Here is a 20,498-nt window from a genome sequence, read left to right as displayed (position 1 = left end):
TATCTTGAATGCAATAGGAACACAGGGATGCTGGGCTGGTATTGGAGGTACAAGTCCCATTACTGTAACCTTTAAAGTTTTCTATGCAGAGGATGAACGTTGCACAGCTCAGGCATATATCAAGAAATGTATATTTAGTACTGCAGCCAATAATATGTAACTTTCTCATCATGCAATAATGTAAAGCAAATTAAATATATCAACAATAAACAAAAAAACAACAAGAAGAGATAATGAACTATACAAGGATTAAGACCTTGTTTCTCCAAGCATACATTTCCATTGTGTGTGTCAAAACTGATGACAAAATAATGTACAATAATCTATTCAATGCACAGTGACTGTTAAGTAAAAGGTGTAGAATCTGTTCTTTAATAAATCTGCCTATAAAGTCACTGCTACTATATCATTGTGCCACAAGCTTGGCCTCCCTGTAACCTTCTCACATGTCCATATGAGGCCTTGCCAATTTCATTTTACTACCGAGTTCAGAACGTATTCCGGTCTCGCACATGCTCACTACAACACACACAACATGTAGCTAAAAGTAGAAAGAAATATGACATAAGATCGCTATAGCAAGCGATCCAAATCATCAGCCTAATTCAGTTTGTTTTATTTTTTAAATGATGTTTCATTTTGTGACTGCTTATACTGGTGTTTGTATTTTTAGGTAACAAATTTGCCTTATAAAAATATAAAATGTTATTATTTTAAGGCAGGATAAATCAAATCTTTGTTATAACAGTAGTTAATGTAATTCAAAACAGTACACTGCATATGACATATTTTATTACTGGTGAATGGGAAAGCAGTGTCTATTGGGGTGAATGGATACATACATGCTATTGCATACATGCTATTATGTGGGCTCATGTTTCACACAAATCGCATGCACTGTGATAAACCTCAAACTGGTACATCATTGGCAGGTCCTGTTATAGACTGGTGTCTGTATTAAATGTCTCAGAATAATGTCTACCTGTTAGCATATTTATGATGCCTGCATTACATGTGCTATTGAAATGCATCTTGCTTTGCCCAGCTTCAGATGTTCCATTGTAAAGGCTCATTCAGTGTATCAGAAAAGAAATACTCTATTGTAGCTTAATTAGCAATAACCCCACTCTGTGGGAGGTGAGAAAATTCACTTTCACTGGTTGTGACACTTTCAGCAGCGTACAGGAACAGAGAGAAATAGGGAGACAGGTCTCTCTCTCTCTCTTCCCCTCTCTCTCTCTTCCCCCCTCTCTCTCTCTCTTGCTCTCTCTCTCGCTCTCTCTTGCACTGCAGCATGAAAGGATGTGAGCACACATACATATAGACAAGAGAAGAAATCAGAAAGTCAACTCACAGAATTTCCAAGTCACGGAGCGCTCGAAAGACTCCATCTTCAATGCAGCTTATCTGGTTGTTGTCCAATTGCCTGCAGAAAGGAAGGAAAAGTCAAAAGGCTGGCTGGGTAACAAAGCTGCCTTATAGAACCAGGGTCCAGGCTTTCTTGTCACTAAGGTGTCCCTCCACCCCCTTTGCAGTCTACGCTCGTCACCCAGGAGGAGGCTCGCTTGTAGAGTGCTGCTCTCTCTGTAGATACGGACTGTCTGAGAGAGCTGCACACACTATAACACACCAAAGTCTGTCAGGTCTCAGTAAATATTAATTGCACTTTTTTTTTTTCTTGTTAAAGACAGAAGGGAGTAATTTCATTACATTATGGCATCCAATCCATTACAGGCTTTTACCATCATGTCACTGAAACAATTTCATTAAGCTAAAGGCCCGTAAATCATGTGAGGTCACTTTCCTGCCCTCGGCGACCTCCCAGAATCCTGACCCCCCCTTTACTGGAAGTTGCAGTCCTCTGTCCTGACACAGTAGTAAATTTCAGGCTTTATCTGCACAAGAGCTGCACTGGTGTCTGGGGAATATACCAATACCAAATTAGACTCTACTAATCTAATTTTATAGTCCTTTATTATTCTAAGTAGCAAATGTCTGTGGTGGTCAGAGCCTATGTGATCGGCTGTATACCCCATCTGGGGAGCCAGTTCTTCTGAATCATCCGTGAGTGAAATATTTTTCTTTGGTCTAAAATAAATAGCATTAGCTGCTGCTACAGTTATTCTATTATAGAAATGCACACATGGAAAAGTAAAAAGTAAAAGTTATTTCCATATTAAAGCTTGATACAAATATTGTATTGTATTTTTTTATGTAAATGCCTATCAGCAGTGGCACACTTTCACAGAAAAAATAAAATGAAATCCAATAATGTATATTATATGTACAGATGTGTCCGTCAAAGAGCTCCTCTAGGCGCGCCAGGCCCTGACTGCTCAAAATGTGCGTCTTATTCACAAATATAAAACAAGTGGGTGCAACAAAACAACTCTGGCAGATTACACTGATACATTTGTTGTGCGACATTTGTACATCTGTGTGCGACTGAGTCTGAATCTGTGTAAGAAGTGCTAGGATGCAGCAGCCGCGGCTTTTTCTCACGCCAAGTTTAGCTGTGCTGCATATGCGACTTTATACGTGCTTAAAGCTAAATCCTGTGCCGTTAAAGTCGCAGCCTAGCGTCTCTAATACACAGTGAGTGGTGTTTTGCTGCATCTACAATGTAATAAGATGCAACATTTAAAGAAAACTAATATGTTACTCCTCTCAGAGTGTCTGATCGCATGGGCCTTATAGATGCTAGGTGTATGAGGACACATCTGTATAAGTGCATTGGGCATGATTCACTACGGATCGCAATTCTGCTTATATGCACGCAACTGCGTTGCTAATATCAGCAGTGATATGTAAATGTTTGCATTCGCATTGTGATTGCAGCCTCACATAAGGATGCCCACTTCCCCTTACTCACATCCGTATACTTGACCAACATAGTGAAACAATCGGTAACATCGAGTAACATCAGACAGTTAGAGAAGCCCAGACCTTGCTCAGGAATTGCTTACTTATGCGCACACTATGACACCTCAGACGGCATCTGGTATTGCAGAGGATAATTTATGCTCGCCCCTGCAATGGCGTTGAAATGCACTGGCACGTCTGTGTTCACCCGACCACCCCCCTCTCACCATCCACAAGCGCCACTTCCTGTCCATCACTCTGCCATGGGTCTGTGTAGTCACTGCGTTCTCAGGGGGTCATTCAGACCCGCTCGTGAGCGGCAGTACGCTCGCAAGCGGGCCGATGTTCCCCCACTGCGCATGCGCACGACGGAGGGAGCTCCGTCGTGCGCATGCGTGAGACCCGGCGAGCGACGGGCTCTCCATCACTCCGGGTCTCACACCAAAGGGGGCGTGCTGTCGATGTTGATTGACAGCACGCCCCCTTTGGTGGGTGTGCCGGGGGCGTGCCTGCCAGACGGAGGCGTTCCCATGGGAACGCCTACCGTCTCAAGCCGGCCCCACTGATATCACTAGTGATGTCAGTGGGAGTGATTTTGGCTCTGATAGAACCAAAATCACTCCAGGGCTTGCGGCAGTGAGACCCTACCACTGGGTCTCCGTCGCAAGCCCGATGGTCGCGATGGTCAAGACCATCGCAGCCATCATCATGGACACTCGCATATGCTGTGGGTGGTCACCCACAGCTATGCGAGCGTCCATGAGGACGCTCCAAAAAAAGGTAGGAGGGCCCTGATTCAGAGCGAGCGCTCTGGTCAGAGCGTTCAGCTCTGAATCAGGCCCTCAATTCCTAGCACACCGCCTAGCTCGCGCACGGCAAATTAATCGACCGATTGCATGCGTATAAGCAACTGCGCTCCTTGCTGAATCAGGCCCATTGTTATAAAAGTCTGAATTATAGCTTTACCATATTAACTAAATTTATAGAATAGTTGGGAGAATGGAAGCTTTAGCTTTATTTATGGTAAGCATGCCAGCAGGGCCCTCCTATCTCTTTGTCTGTTATTACCTACTCTCAATTTATTACTGATTTCTTCCCAAATGTAAAGCACAAGAGAAATATGCAGGTGCTGTGTAAATGTTAATCTATATAAAAATCCCTGTCCTGTCTCAGTCATGCAGAGGGAGCCAGAGCACACACTGCAGGTACCCACTGCTGTGATGGGGATGGGAAAAGTTTGTGGCCAGCAAAGACAGGAAAACCTGCAGCGCAGACACAGGGTTAGTTTAGCAGTCCGGGGACAGAAAGTTACACATAAAAAAAATTAAAAAGTGACAGAGCATGTCATAGATAATCACATTTGACATGTGGGTGCTCATGCACAGTTCTCACAAAATGGACATAAATGAATGTTGGGGAGAATTGGCACATGGAAAAATAGCCTATTCCTACCTATTTGCATCCACATGAGCAGCATATTATCACTTTTATGACAAGCTATCATCCTAGGAAATGCCTCCTAACTTGCATATATGTGTCTTTATGTAGGTATGCATGAGCCACATACACAAGCATTTACTCAACTATGCGCCATGCCTATGTTACACCACCCCCGTATTGCCTCTCTAGGGGCGGGCACCATAAGTGTCAGAATAGTTCAAGTCTGCCTAGGCACATATGCCTTCTAAACATGTGTAGTGCCATCTCACACAAGATAAGCCAACGGGCATACAGTACTCTTGGTGTGCAACCAGCGCTTACACCTGCAGTCAGGGCCGGTGAAGACCAATGGAGGACCCCCTTTTGTGCATTGAGCACAAGTAAATGACGCAAGTAGAATCCAAAAGACGCTGCCATATCACCACACATCTTCTTTCAACTTCATGTGTAAGAGAACTTTGGTATGGAGTCATTGCAAAAAATGGTTTCCATCCCAGAGTGCTGCGACACCAGGGAACACTTAGCCAGGCTGTGCACAGAGGCAGTGAGAAAGTGAGATCACATTGCTTTTAATAGGGACCCCCTATCTGAAGTGCCGCCCATTTGAATGCTTTCACTGGTGTATAAAAAAATAATAGTAAAAGTGTGAGTGTTAACACTGATGGATAATTGTCCGACAAAGGGGAGGTGTATCAAACCTTGGAGAGAGATAAAGTCGGGAGACAGAAAATATCAACCAATCAGCTTCATTTTTTTTTTTTACATTTTGGCGCAGCTTGCAAAGATACATCAAGTTGTACAAAATGCGCCTTTTCGGGGACACATTTTACATTTACATTTCAACTGTACATGAGGAAATCCCAAAAGGGCATATAAGACTAGCTGATGTGTCTAGGAAATCTTTCTGTTATAACCAATGATGAAGCAGCCGAAAACTGTTCAGAGCTAAGAAATCAGGATATAAGCGAGCCCTGTACTCGGTCCAATTGGTGATTGCTCACATTGTGGTGAAGTCACTGATCTGCAGTCCAGTGACAACTGCACTACTATATCTGTGTATTATTGTGCAGTTATGTATTTATGCCAGCAACATTTTATTTCAACTTTTGTTTTAAGATCTGAAATGTCACATGCTTATTTCAACTATTCATCTTTAGTGTAATCCGTAATGACCTATCACCCTCTTAAGAGAGGATTCTTTTTGTCCTTTACATTGTGGGCTGACATTTGACTGGACATCAGCTGCACCAAGACTTCTTTTATATCTAATTCCCCTAAATCCAGCTACTGAGCATATGATGCACCTGATATAGAATCAGTAATATCTAGTCTGTAGGGAGAATAAAAGGTAAAAAAAGAAAATACTCAAAAACGCAGATATAAATAGCTAATAAGAAACTGTTAACCACAATACTCATTTAACAGGCATGTAAAGGGGAGCTACAAACACTGAGGGATGCTCTGGTACAGCGTGTAAAGCCTGCTGAGAACAACCATGTATAAACAGGTATTATGAGACTTTGTGGGACTATATGGAATGATATACTAGTGATTGTACGGTGTCTGTATATAAGGTGACCGTATATGGAATATAATGTCATTATAAGGTTATACAGATTTGTCCTCATACACCTAGGGGTATATTTACTAAAGTGAGAGTTTTTAGAAGTGGTGATGTTGTCCATAGCAACCAATCTACTTAACAATTAACTGGCACCTTCTAGAAGATAACTAGAAACTGATTGGTTGCTATGGGCAACATCTCCACTTCTAAAAACTCTCACTTCAGTAAATTTACCCCCTAGCCTCAATACGCCATATAGCACGAGACGCCTGGTGTGAGTGAGCTGCGTTGAGGGGTATAGTGTCCTGTTTTGCTTGAATGTGCATTTTAGCCATAAACGCAATGCAACAAAACTGCTTCATGAGGCTGATTCATTTGATATGCGGCACATATATATCAGTGTGTGTCTGAATCTGTATAACTTGGTGTGAAAAAAAGCAGCGGAAGCTGCATCATAATACTTCGTATATAGATTCAAACAGAGACGCACATTCGAGCAAAAAGGCTACTCGGCACAAGCCGAGTCACACCGAGAAGATCTGTTTGGCATGACTGCGGCAATAGCGTATAAAGACACATCTGTATAGTGAAATTAATAGTTTATATGCTGGCATTAACTAGGGCTTTCATTCACCATCTCTTTGGGGATGAACCCCCAAACTAGTCACTTCTGTCCAGACCCATCTTGATGGTCTTCGTGTGCGTGCGTTTTGGAACGTATTATAGTCACTTATCGGTTGTCAGGATGGCGGTAATGTGACGTGCATCAGTATAAAGTTGGTAGGTCTGCAGGATTTGCCATTTATGGTGGCGTAGTACATTACTAAAGTGCCAATTAATTAGTGTAAAACAGCGCACAAGAGTAAACAGACAATTTTCAGTGGTGACATAAGAACTATAAATGATAAAGTAGTTATTATTTAATCTGAATGTGTTTCATTGTTTAGACGTAAAGCTGTACATAAAGGCACTAATGCATGACCAAGTGAATTTAATAAGACAGAAAGGAAACGATTATACTGTATATATTTGTTTTCAACATTCGTGTTTCAAAATTGTATTTTCCTCAGATTTGTTGTTTACTGAGATATGAATTAGTGATCCCCGTCTCCCAGAAGCAGGGCCGGATTATAGGCGGGGCGGTCGCCCAAGGGCCGCAAATATTGGCCGGAAACCTGGCCTCTCTGCCATCTTCTGGGCCGGCTTCCGACATCATTAATCACACAACACACTGCCACACTCACTGATAGACTGGTGGACCCGACGGACTCTGGAAGCCCCTCCCCCTTGCCTAATGCCGGAAGTGCCCGTCCCCATCAGAAAGCTGATGCTGCAGCAGCTGCTGCAACTGGTACTACGTACGTGCTCTCTGGGCCTGGCAGGAATGAAGTTGCTAATATGCACACAATTGGTCAATTGTTGCATTCTGCGTATGCATCGCAGTGCGAGTGTGCGAACTAGCAATTGCGATGGGAACTGTGTTTGCAGAGGCTACGCAAACCCAGAGCAGAGTGATTGACAGTAAGTGCCATTTGTGGGTGGTGATCGGGGGTGGTCAGGAGAACGCAGGTGTGCCAGTGTGTTTCAATGCTGTTGCAGGGGCATGCATAAATTATCCACTGCGTGGCCATAAGCAGCCTGAGGCCTCATAGCGTGCATGGCTTGTAGCAATTTCTGAGTAAGGTCAGGGCTTGTACAAGTGTGCGTATGGGTCCGATATTACTCGATGTTATAGATTGTTTTGCTATGTTGCCCTAGTATACGGATGTGAGTAAGGAGAAGTGGGCGTCCTTATGTCAGGCTGCGATCGCAATGTAAATGCAAACATATAAATAGCACCACTGATATTAGCAACTGCGGTGCGTGCGTATAAGCAATATTGCAATCCATAGTGAATCAGGCCCTCTGTCCCTTCCTCTCTCTCTCTCCCTGCCCCTTCCTCTCACTCCCCTTCTCTCTCCCCCTCTGTCCTCTCCTCCCTCCCCATCCCCCTCTCTCTATAGTTATCTATATATCTATCTACGGGCTCTGATGCTGGGTCCCTGTCCCTGGCTGCCTCCCCTCTAGGATAACTGAGCTGTAATGGCAGCCAATTATCAGCATCAGTCCGCAAAAACAAGTCTGGCCGCGGCGGCAACCTCTCTTGCATGGTGTGTACTGGGGGAGGGTGGGGTTGAGGGGTGGTCGGTCGCAGCTGGGGAGGGGGGGGGTCCACTGGTTCTGTGGGAGTGAATGGAGAGCTGCTGGGTACTGGGGTAAGGGGGTACGCGGGTTGATGCACACTGTGGAGGGGATGGGGGTTGGGAATGGATGGGGAGGTGCTGTGTACTGGAGGAAGGGGATAGACTCGGATGCAGGGTGCAGGGTCAGACAGTGGGAGCGCAGTGCTCGTCAGCACAAGATAACAACTGTAGCAGGACAGAGAAATCATGTCCGCTATACTGCCGGGAGTCAGTCGTGGACCTGATGTAGTATGCTGCCTCCTTGCTGGTAAGCGGAGAGTCCAGAGGCAAGGTAAGGGGCATAGTCGTCGCTGCATGAGGCCGTGGCAATTTTATTGATGGGGCCCCCACAACTTAATTGCCACAGGGCCCCCACAAGCTTTAATACGGCCAGAACTTTGCATACCTCTGCAGTGAACCTATCTGGCCATTGCTTCCTGTGTGGCTCCAAACTATTTTACCTGACCAAATCCAATGGACTGACTGGAATTTGATTAGAAAACAGTGACCTGGGTTAGTGGTGAATGAACAGAGGGCCTGATTCAGAGCCGGACGCTCTAACAAGAGTGCTTGCTCTGAATCAGGGCCGTCCTACCTATTATTGGAGCGGCCTCCTGGCCGCTCGCATAGCTGTGGGTGACCACCCACAGTTTATGCGAGTGGCCAAAAAGATGGTCGCGATGGTCAAGACGATCGCGACCATCGGGCTTGCGATGAGACCCTTGTGGTAGGGTCTCGTCTGCCACAAGCCCGGAGTGCTTCTGGCTCTATCAGAGCCAGAAGCACTCCCACTGACATCACTAGTGATGTCAGTGGGGCTGGCCCCAGACGGTAGACGTTCCCATGGGAACGCCTCCGTCTGGGCAGCAACGCCCCGGCACGCCCATCAAAGGGGCATGCTGTCAATCACCATCGACAGCACGCCCAGTGGCGGGCTGGGCCGGGGGGCAGGGTGCCATCTGCCCCCCGGGCCGCTGCAATTGTGTATTCCAGGGCTGTCAGGCTCCAGCAGGCAGGCAGCGGATGCTCCTGCTCCCTGCCCAGCTAGAGAGATGATTGGGCCACCCCCGTGTCCCCCTAAGCCGGGCCGGCTCATACTACCTAGCCGGCCGCATGGCACCGCAGCTACCCTGAGCCTGAGCGGAGCTCCGATCTGGCATCAGAGTCCTGGCTTCCCTATACTAAAATGGCTGTGGGAGGGCTGCTGTGCATGCCCAGCTGCAGCAGCTCCTCCCGTGGGCCTTTGCGGAGCTCGTCCCGGGCACCAAGATTCACATGTGCAGTCTCCGCCGGCCGGCCGGGCCAGCGCGGTGCAACTGGATACAAAAGCCGCCCGGGTGAACTCCCTGGTGGTGACGGCTTGGCCACATCCTTCACCGGCAGTTGGAGCGTGGCCAGGTGTGCAGTGCGCATGCGCTATAGTAATGGACGCCCCCGCATCATAACATGTGATGTTGAGCCCGCGCTGGCACTTCTGTACCTTCCTGCCTCCATCCTTAGTCCTTACCCTGAATGCAGCAGCCTACAAGGAACTGGAAGAGGCAATCCCAAGCGGACATCACGGCCCCGATGACATTGACTTCAGACACCAACCCCAGCCCAGGGGCAGCTGCAGCACTGTCAATATAGTTTTGTGGTAAGTGGCTTTTTACTTTATTTTTATTTAAATCAGTGTGTGTATATATATATATATATATATATATGTGTGTATGTATGTATATATGTGTAATGTATGTATATATATATGTGTATTTATATATGTGTATGTATGTATAAATATGTGTATTTATATATAGATATGAGTAAGTATATATGTGTATATATACATATATATATGTGTATGTATGCATGTGTGTGTATATATATATATATATATGGGATGTAGTCAGAATGCCGACACTCGGGAAGCCATCTGACAAAATCCCGGCATCTAAATCCCAACTTGGTACTAAAGATAGGCGTCAAAATCCCGACCCCTCTCTTTAGCCAGACACCAGAATCCCGACAGACGGCTTCCCGAACTAAGGTAAGTGGGGAATGTTAGCACTAAGTCGCAGAGTGGAAGGGTTAGGCTAGGGTAAGGGGGGGTTAGGGTTAGGGCACCACCGGGGGGTAGTAAGGGTAAGGCACCCACCGGGGAGGGTTAGGTTTAGGGAGCAGAGAGGGGAGGTTAGGTTTAGGAACACCTGGGTGGAACTTAGGGTTTGGCACCGCCAAGCGAAGGGTTAGGGGGGGAGAAGGGTAGGCTTAGCCTACTTACCTGCTCCGTCGGGATTCTGCGGCTTCGGGATTCCAGCGTCTGCATTTCACCCTCCGGCTAGACAGCCGCCGGGATTTAATACTAAACCCATATATATTATATATATATATATTATATATATATATATATATATAGAAATGTCCATATCAATAATATATATAGTGTGTGTAGGGGGGTTTCATGGGGGCCCCCAGAGACATCAGTGTACCGGGCCCCAGGGTTTCTGTTGCCAGCCCTGCTCGTGAGTCACAACTCACGGCTCCACCCCATCCATGTCCCGTGGACTCCAGCAACTCCAGGGCGTCCATACTGTATGTACTATAAATAAATATGTGTTTACTAATTATATAAAATATCATGCATTTATGTTGCACTTGCACATGTATTTATTTAGGTGACATGTACATATGAATGGCAACTAAACAATTACTACACATGCAAGTGCAACGTAAGTGCCACTGCCAGCATATTTTATATTAGTAACAAACACATAGGACACTTCACTATTATATATTGCAGGGGTCCTCCTATACTATGGGCACGATTCTATTCAGCGCGATGTAAATAGCTCCGGGAGTGAGCTCCCGAAGCTATTCAATACACCGCGCTGCCAAGTCCGACTAATGATTTCTTCTCTCATCCCTCCGGGGATGAGAGAAGAAATCCGACAAAAGTCCCGGCGCAAGGCTGTTTTCTGCCCTTCGCGCCTGGAAAACAGCCTCGTGCCAGGAAGTTAGGTCGAGGAATCCCTGTTATCGCGCCTAAACACCCTGTTTAAGGCGCGATAACGAGCCTTCCCCAACCTAACATCGCGATGAATTGAATAGCTCCGGGAGCTACCTCCCGGAGCTATTTACATCGCGCTGAATAGAATCGTGCCCTATATGTAATTATTTTTTGCGATGGAATGATATATAGTGAAGGTGTCCTATGTTTTTGTTACTTATATATTATGCACATTGATATTATGTAGGTTGTACTTGCACATGTGCATGTCACCTAAATAATTACTACATTTGCCCCCTACATAAATGTCAATGTGCATGATACATAAGTAACAAACACACGGGACAGCTGCAATATATTTCATCCCATCCCATATATAGCTATCACATATAGGATAGGACCCCTGCAAAAAAAAAAAAATACAATATTTTCTGCAGCACCACATTACACAAACCACACCCCCAACATTATTGTCACGCCCATTTTAAAATTGCATTCACTGGTAGAAAAGCTGGGCCACTTGCCCTTGTTTGCCCCCCAGGCTGAAAGTTGCCAGCCAGCCCCTGAGCACACCCCCTTTGGTGCGAGACCCATAGCGACGGCCTGGCCGTCGCTATTCGGGTCTCGCGCATGCGCACAACGGAGCTCCCTCCGTCATGCGCATGCGCACTAGGGCAACATCGACCAGCTTGCAAGCGCTCAGGCCCAGACTCCGTAGGAAATTTTAGTTACAAAAGATGAAAAAAGTCTGACGGAATTGCTGTGCGCTTTCATGCAGCAGTATGTCATGGACTACCATTATGCTATGCCCTTCATAGATGTGTTAGAGATCAGCAGATGACTATTATAGTCTTGTAGTGACACAGTGGATTTGCACACACTGGAGCTGATTCTGAGTCACTTGCTGCTGCGATTGGTTTAGCGTCTTTTGCTATAGTCCTGTCTGGAATTTATGCTAATGCTAGTATCACTGGTGTACAAGTGTGCTTCCGATTGTGCAAAGACTGGAACGCCCACTTTGAACAGCTTAATATGCTGAAATCCTGCTTGGTGCGTCTTTAGATTCAACCACCAGTCACATCATAAAAACCCGCACAAGCTCCATGCTAGGTGCAAAATGTTCGTCAGAGTATAGCCAATGTGAGCAATTAAGCGTCTAAGCTTGCGACCAGTTCAGCAACACCCCTGCGACACTCCCAGAATATGCCCAGAAGATGGTGCATCTCTGTGCGTCTGCTTAGTCCCCTACTAGTCACTGGCCAGGAACGCCCAGCACATTTCCAATATATTACATACCAGGTACATGCAGTCATGGTAAGCAGGGGAGGCAGAGCCTCCCCTCTCATACTCCTGAGATCTGATATAAAAATTATTAGAAAAATATAAAGAAGATATTTACAACTTATAAACATTTTCTTTGTTTATTGTAATCATTTTTATAGTTAACACTCACTAGCTTTGAGGAGCTCTCTAATACTGCAGGGAGATGAGATATGAGACAGCAACAGCTCAGCCTCGCTTCTGTATAGTCAGACACTGCTTGCAGAGCTGGGGGACGGGCCCATACCACGGGCAGTAAGCTGCACAGAAAGAGAGCTAATAGAGGCATGCCTGTGAGTATGGAGGGGGGGGGGGGGGGGCGAGCTTTGAGCACTGATGGGCACCTTGGATGTGTCATGTGACCAGGAAGTGCACTGCTTTGTTTAGAGATACGAGCTCAGTCAGCAGCAGCAGCAAGAGAAGACACAGCGGTGCAGGTAGGAGAATCAATGGACCCTGAAGCTTAGTATAATGAGGGGAGAGTTACAGTGAGTAGAGGGTGAGACAGGCTCCCAGCACTCAGACCCATCTCCATGTGTGCCTCCCCAGCCATTGACCTCACCGCACGTCACCGTTACATACATATTGCGTCTCAATAAAAACTGCATCTCTGTGCGTACACACAGGGTAACCCAAGCGCTATACAAGATTTTAGGGATTTTCGCTCCACTCTGTTAACATCGGCAGTCCATGCGACTCAGAATTACGCCCCAGTGATTTACAAATCAATAACGTAAAGATAAAAACATTTTGTAAGATTAGTTACAAAACAATAATGTATACTTAAAATCACACCACTTTTTTTCATGATAAATTTCTTTTAAACTGAATTGGTTATTCTAATTCTTGTTTAAGCAGAAGGTATATTCACAACAGATTGACAGTGTTTAGCCTGTAGGACAAAACCCACGTTTCCATTTAAAATGGTCTTTTCTGTATTATTTCACACTGGCTTACATCTCCATGGCTTTTCTTATTAAATTGTTACAAATAGTCTTTATTGTAACTCCTGAGGATTGTCATGTATGGTTGGGAACGTCTTGACATATCGATGATTAAATTATCCTGTGCGGCATTGTCTAAAAGGCTCCATCCTGAAATTTAAAGAGCCTGTGACGGGCAATTAACTGCTGCACAATAGGAACACAAAGTCACAATAGGGAGATTTGGACACCAGTGAAAATTCACTCGACAATAGTGTTTTTCAAACAAGCACTGGGAAAAAATGATATTGGAGGAGTCACAGATTTGTTAGTGTTGTCACAGAAACTGTAGTACGGTCGTTATGGATTTATTCTCCAACTCTTCACAGCATTATACTAATAATACTACAGCATGCACGTGAGATGTCAGAGCACAGTACACCAGCTTTCTCTAATGCGGTATATTATATATTTTGATAATTACATATTGGTTTGGACAAAACAGTGAAATTTGCTTTGTGGTGGTTTTCTAAACTTAAATACACATTTAAATGTATATTGTATAGGTAAGCAATAGCTAATAGGAATGGATTGAGAACACATACATTCAATCATTTCAGTTTTGTGATACAGTAAAGCTGATGTTGAACTGGGTCCATTGTGTGGCAGCTACCCAATGGGATGTATATGAGAAATCCTTCTTTACCCTACACCTCCCAGACATGTACAGCTATAAAAGTTTAGTACACTCCTCCGATTCTTCACAGTTGTCAAGAAATAAAAATAACAGGTCTAATGGATGGACTGTTTATGTAACAGGAGGGTATCTACCCCCTAGTGCTGCTCTTGTATGTACTTTACACTCAGTTGTTTTATTTGTAAACTTATATTTGATTTAATTTTTAAGACAAACGCTTTCCCTTCAGGGTAATACGTTATACCTAGGCAAACTACACAACATGCGTAGGGGGAGATGTATCAAAGTTTGTAGACAGAAAAAGTTGGGAGAGCTAGTACCAACCATTCAGCTTCTAACTGTCATTTTACAGGCTGTGCTTGAAAAAATGGTACTTAGGAGCTGATTGGTTGGTACTTTATCTCTCTCCGAGGTTTGACACATCTCCCCCATATTTTCATTTAAATATCTTCCATATATTTATAGATAATTTAATACAGAGTGGGTGTGCAAAATAATTCAAGTACCATGGGGTCCCACAACTTATGAAACCTCCCTATAAAACCGTTCTAATATTCCTACAACAAGTCCTATTAATTCTGCTGGAGAACTGAGGCCAAGAAATGTCAGGCACTGTTTAATTGGTAGCAACATGCAATGTGCAAGTTTTAAGAATATTTTAATTTCTTGGCCGTTTAAACAACTCTGTATGTCTCATAATTATTTCTCTTTAGGTAACCAGAAAGAGGTATATGTACCAATTATACTAATTTTTAATCAACGTTTAAATGGTTCAATGATTTACACTGCACTGATACTGGCTTCACTCAGTGATGCATATTCAACGCAGACATTAAATCATATTCAAATTGCCCTACAAGTAAGAGTTAGGCAGTTTCCATAAGAGGACCTAAATTATTTTATGGAAATCATTCCAACAGCAAATATATCTTGAGATGATGTGGAAAATGTATCACTTTGAAATGTCCTTCTTTGTATGCCCTTTAACTGCTAATAGTCCCGAGTAATCTTTTTCTGTTACATAAAGTTTTTGTGTTTAGATTCCATACAAGCCATCCTTGGGTTAAAGTTGTGGCATAAATATGTATGAATGAGCCAGAATGACAAACCTCTAAAACAGACATATAAAAATCTCAATGACAAGTAGCTTTAATAAACCGAACTAATGATATTGTACCAGCCTTTTTGCATTTTATTTAAAACAGATAACCACAGCACCAGATTGTAGTGAAGGAAAGGTCACACAGATAGGAAATTGATGTTGGACCTGGGAAAGATGTACTGGTGTTTTGAAATAATATGACAAGTTGTACATGAATTAATAATGCCATATACATGTTTCAATTAAATTATCCTTCAATCCCCATTACATACATTAAGCCTTATATTTTGTAACTAAAACTGAACTTATGTATCTTCATCAATCAGTGATTACTCAATGTACCAAACTGTTATTTTGCATTACACTGGGAAATTTATGTTAAAAGTAAAACCTATTTATATCAATTTATCAGGGTGTCAAATATAATTCCCTTATGTCAATAAATGATTTTGGTGCTGCCAGAAGCTATTCAGAGACACAGAACACCTATACACCTCTATTAACTAGGGCATTAGCTGACTTTGAATGTTATAGTTAAATAATTATCTCTTTACGTGTTTTAATGTATATTCCTAATTAGTTATATAGACCATCCCATTTACACAGCAATTTACACCTCTTGAAGAAGAACAGGAGCCAGCAAGAGAATGCACAGCTAGGAGTGGTGTCAGGTGATACTAATCCATCATATGATGAGGTCCATCATCTAGAGACATACAGTAGGGGGTGCAGGGCTTTTCTTCTATTTGTTGTGAACTAGAGGTCTATGTTCTCCTATAACCCTTATGCTGTCTGCAGAACTGCAGGTACACGCTATACAATGCTACTACAGGGGGCATCACTTAGCGGCAGACCCTGCAGCCGGGTGAGCATGCCCAGTTGAGGGTGAGACTGCAGAGAAGCCAGCGAATTGAACAGCAGGTCGGCTGCATGCAGATGTTGGGCACTGAGTCACCATTAAGATCGGCATTTAATGTGGCACTTGTTATCAAAGGGGTCAGCACACAAATTGCCTGGTGGCTGAGGAAGTCTGCAAGCAGTCTAGTATAGCGGAGATAGAGCAGAGCCATAGAGACAAATTAGATATTCTATCACAGCTGTACAGTCCAGAGTAGAAGTGAGATATCATAAAGTACAGTGCCCAAGTAAGAGACACAGGGGTCAATGTACTAAGCGTTGGAGAGAGATAAAGTGGATGGAGAAACACAGCCTGTAAAGTGACAGTTAGGAGCCGATTGGTTGTGCATAAATTAGCTATTGCGATGCCATACGTAAGTTGTGTACTCACCGTGTGCGACGAGGTTAGCAATTCCTGAGTAAGGTCAGAGCTTGTGCAAGTGTGTGTGAGGCTGCGATGGTACTCCATGTTACCGAAGGGTTTCACAGTCTTGTTAAATATTATGGATGTGTGTAAGGTAAAGTGGGTGTCCTTATGTTAGGCTGCGTAAGACATTGCGATTGCAATCATTAGCATATCTTCGCAGTGACGATACGTGCGCAATCACTATTGCACATAGTTGCAATCAAGTAGTATCTTACTGCAACCAAGTAGCATCTTCATAGTCTATAAAACACTTTTAGTTCACTATTAATGTGTACTGCCATTGTTCTCATTATCTATTTAAAGGACCCCAATGTGCACAAACAAAAGTTAATAGTAACCCAGGTTACCAACTTATAGGTCCATATTCTTTAGACTAATAAGGACATTACATTATTGTCTAACGGACATTATCCATCAACCTTATTCATTTAGTTTAGGAAAAAAAATCATTTAATTAGCATATCTATTGAAGTATACTGAGAGTGCATAATATTGATTAACCTGAATACTAAATCCAATTTATATCTATCTTGTTGCAAATTAAATAGCTTTGTAGGTAAACTTGTAAAAAAATGAAATAGATATGTAGGTATGTATTGTATTTAGCATTAGATATAGTAAATTAGCTTTAAATATTCTTGTGATTGTTTTAATCTTAATTATAAATGATTCAAAGCAAAATTCTTGACCTATTGGAGGCTTTTTGTGTTGTATAAATACAGTAAAATAAGGCCACCAGGAAGGTACTGCCATCTCTCCAACTTCCACAACCTCAATACCGCCTCATCTTTGAAATGCGGGAGCGCCACATCGTGCATTAAACTAGATAACATTTATTGGTAAATAAAAACAAGCAGAGCGTGCGTACCAGAACAAGCAGTTATAATGCTACGGTGGCCAGTGCTGTGATACATGTAAGGGACATTCCGTGGCTATATCGGCTAAACAGACTTCCGTTTTCTGTGCAACTGAAATACAGACAGGTGTCTTTAGAGCTATTATTTTTTTAGTTTGCGCACTGACTTTATAGAATTTATATATACAGTCAGGTCCATAAATATTGGGACATTGACCGAATTTTCAGATTTTGACCTCTATTCACCACTTTGTAATGAAACAAACAAGATGTGATTTAACTGCAGACTTTCAGATTTAATTTGAGGGTAATTACATCCAAATCAGGTGAACGGTGTAGGAATTACAACGGTTTCTATATGTGCCTCCCACTTTTTAAGGGGCCAAAAGTAATGGGACAAACTAAACAATCCTAAATCTAACTTTCACTTTTTAATACTTTGTTGCAAATCCTTTGCAGGCAATTACAGCCTGAAGTCTGGAACGCATAGACATCACCAGACGCTGGGTTTCATCCCTGGTGATGCCCTGCCAGGCCTCTACTGCAAATGTCTTCAGTTCCTGCTTGTTCTTGGGGCATTTTTCCTTCAGTTTTTTCTTCATCAAGTGAAATGCATGCTCAATCGGATTCAGGTCAGGGGATTGACTTGGCCATTGCATAACATTCCACTTTTTAGCCTTAAAAAACTCTTTGGTTGCTTTTGCAGTATGCTTTGGATCATTGTCCATCTGCACTGTGAAGCGCCGTCCAATGAGTTCTGATGCATTTGACTGAATATGAGCATATAATATTGCCCGAAACACTTCAGAATTCATTCTGCTGCTTTTGTCAGCAGTCACATCATCAATAAATACAAGGGAACCAGTTCCATTGGCAGCCATACATGCCCACGCCATGACACTACCACCACCATGCTTCAATGATGAGGTGGTAAGTTTTGGATCATGAGCAGTTCCTTTTCTTCTCTTCTCTTCCCATCACTCTGGTACAAGTTGATCTTTGTCTCATCTGTCCATAGGATGTTGTTCCAGAACTGTAATGGCTTTTTTAGATATTGTTTGGCACACTCTAATCTGGTCTTACTGTTTTTGTGGCTCACCAATGGTTTGCATCTTGTGGTGAACCCTCTATATTCACTCTTGTGAAGTCTTCTCTTGATTGTTGACTTGACTTGGCATAATGTGTTATAAGGCACTACTACTGCATGGCATAATGTGTAATAAGGCACTACTACTGTGTGGTGTAACGTGAATAAGGGGCACTACTTTGTAATGGGAATCGGTATGAAATACCGATGGATGGGATGAAAACCCGACAGGGGAATGGTGAGTAATGTTCCCCTGTCCTATTTACCCCCTAACCCTCCGTTCCTGCACTCTCATACTAACCTTCCCTATCCCGCACCCTAACCCTCCCCGTAAGTGCCTAAACCTAACCCTCCCTCTTAGTGTCTAACCCTAACTTCCCCCCGGTAGTGCCTGAACCTAACCCCCCTTGACTAGAGCCTAACTGTAACCTCTCCCCTCCCACAGCCTAATCCTAAATCCCCCCCACAGCTGATACTCATCTTTCCCCGGTCTCCTTGCGATCGGGATGCCATCTGCCAGGATTTTGATGTCGGCATCCCCAGTCATGTCGGGATTCCGTCGCCAGTGTTCTCTTGGCGATTGGGATTCCAGTGCTGGGGTTCCAACAGACGGTATCCCGGTTGTCGGGATCTTAACCGCATCCCTTGTAATGCGACTAAGGTTGAATTGGCAGTATCGAAGTGTGGTCACGCTTCTACCAGATAAGACTATCAGGGGTATTCAATATGGGAGCGAAAACATCATTTTTGCGGTAATATCGCACCTATGACGTCATTATCGCAGGTTTTAGGTTTACACCGTATTCAATTTCAAAGACTTTTCGCAAGTTCGAAAAGTCTTTGATAAAAAACGGGGATAACTTTTCACCATTGAATAGGTGTCGAAAAAAAGTGCAGAATTGGGGTTTAGGGGTGCAGGCTTAAAAAAAATAGCCTGCACCCCTGGGAATGACATTTAAAAAAGAACTGTGTCAAAAAAAGTTTAAAAAAAAAACAGGGACACCCAAAAAATTTATTTAAAAATTGGGGTGAAAAAGAAAATGGGAAAAAATTGTTTAACAATAGGGAAATAGGTTCAGGGCTATTCTACAAGTATGTGGCAGATGTTTTCTAGAATAGATTTATAGTGGCAGGTGCACAATTGCAGAATTTTTTAAAACTTACTTTAGGGACATCAAAATATGCTACTACCCATTTTCATGTACCCCAAATTTGATGGGATCACTTAAAAAAATGAAAAAAATAACCTAAGTGCTCTTCTGCATCACTTCTTCAATGTCGGGAAAAAACACCTGCCGCAGCTATTTAAATCCAGGACTTTCAATTACAGGCTAAAACGGGGGTACCCATAGTGATCCCCCATGTTTTTACAACTTTAGGGGGGGTCCTACAATTTTTTTAAGGAAAATTTCGTAACTTTACGCAAATCCCACTTCGCAGGCTCCCGTTTTCGTTAGTTTCATATTGAATACGGGGATAAGCGGGCGCGCGCCCGATACTTTAACGCAGGTAAAAGCTCCGATATGAAACGTAAACTTCGACAGCGAAGTTTACGTTTCATATTGAATACCCCTCTATGTGTCTTTGGCGAACGATTTCTCTACATTACAACGTGTAGAGAAACACAGGGGACCAAAATGGTTGTTAAGGCTCTACTTTGGTGGCACAGATGTGTCCTCATCTGTGTCCAGTGCCCTGTCCTTACAATTTCCTACAGTGAACACTATCTAATCCTCTACAACCGCTAAGCAAGGGCTTGGTCATTTGGAAAATGTCTTCCCTTTTCTTTGTGTGTGACCTACACCAATGAAGTGTCAGCTTTACCTAACAGAAACAACCAAATACCAAATGTCTGACTGTGGCACATGTTTGAATCACCCTGCAGGATGAGCTCTGTTGTGTGTATTTCAATTCAGAGAATGATGTTCACTTGTATGGTGTTCTGATATTAATTATATTTGTAAGAGCATAGACTAAGAAGTAAGAGGAGTCAGGAATAGTAAGGGGAGGAGTCTACGCTTGGGGCCAGATGCTGACGCGGGGTGGGCCTGTGTGCTTTAAATGCCAGTGTCTTTTTTTAGTCCCAGTCCGGCCCTGCCAAAGCTTAAGAATACT

General features: G+C 43.4%; 1 protein-coding gene across 2 annotated transcripts in view; it reads right to left on the bottom strand.

Moving 5' to 3' along the window:
- SLIT3 (slit guidance ligand 3) overlaps positions 1 to 20,498 on the bottom strand; it is a 747,204-nt gene that overhangs the window by 250,107 nt on the left and 476,599 nt on the right. For both annotated transcript variants that reach the window (XM_088451316.1, XM_088451322.1), the window contains one exon: positions 1,355 to 1,426. In XM_088451316.1, the coding sequence (XP_088307442.1) occupies positions 1,355 to 1,426 (72 nt within the window). The remainder of the gene's footprint in view (positions 1 to 1,354; positions 1,427 to 20,498) is intronic.

Source organism: Taudactylus pleione, unplaced genomic scaffold, assembly GCF_031769625.1.
Source record: "Taudactylus pleione unplaced genomic scaffold, aTauple2 ptg000025l, whole genome shotgun sequence".
NCBI classification, from domain to species: Eukaryota; Metazoa; Chordata; class Amphibia; order Anura; family Myobatrachidae; genus Taudactylus; species Taudactylus pleione.
The sequence above is the reverse complement of the archived record's forward strand: the minus strand, read 5'-3'. Positions and strand labels throughout refer to the sequence as shown.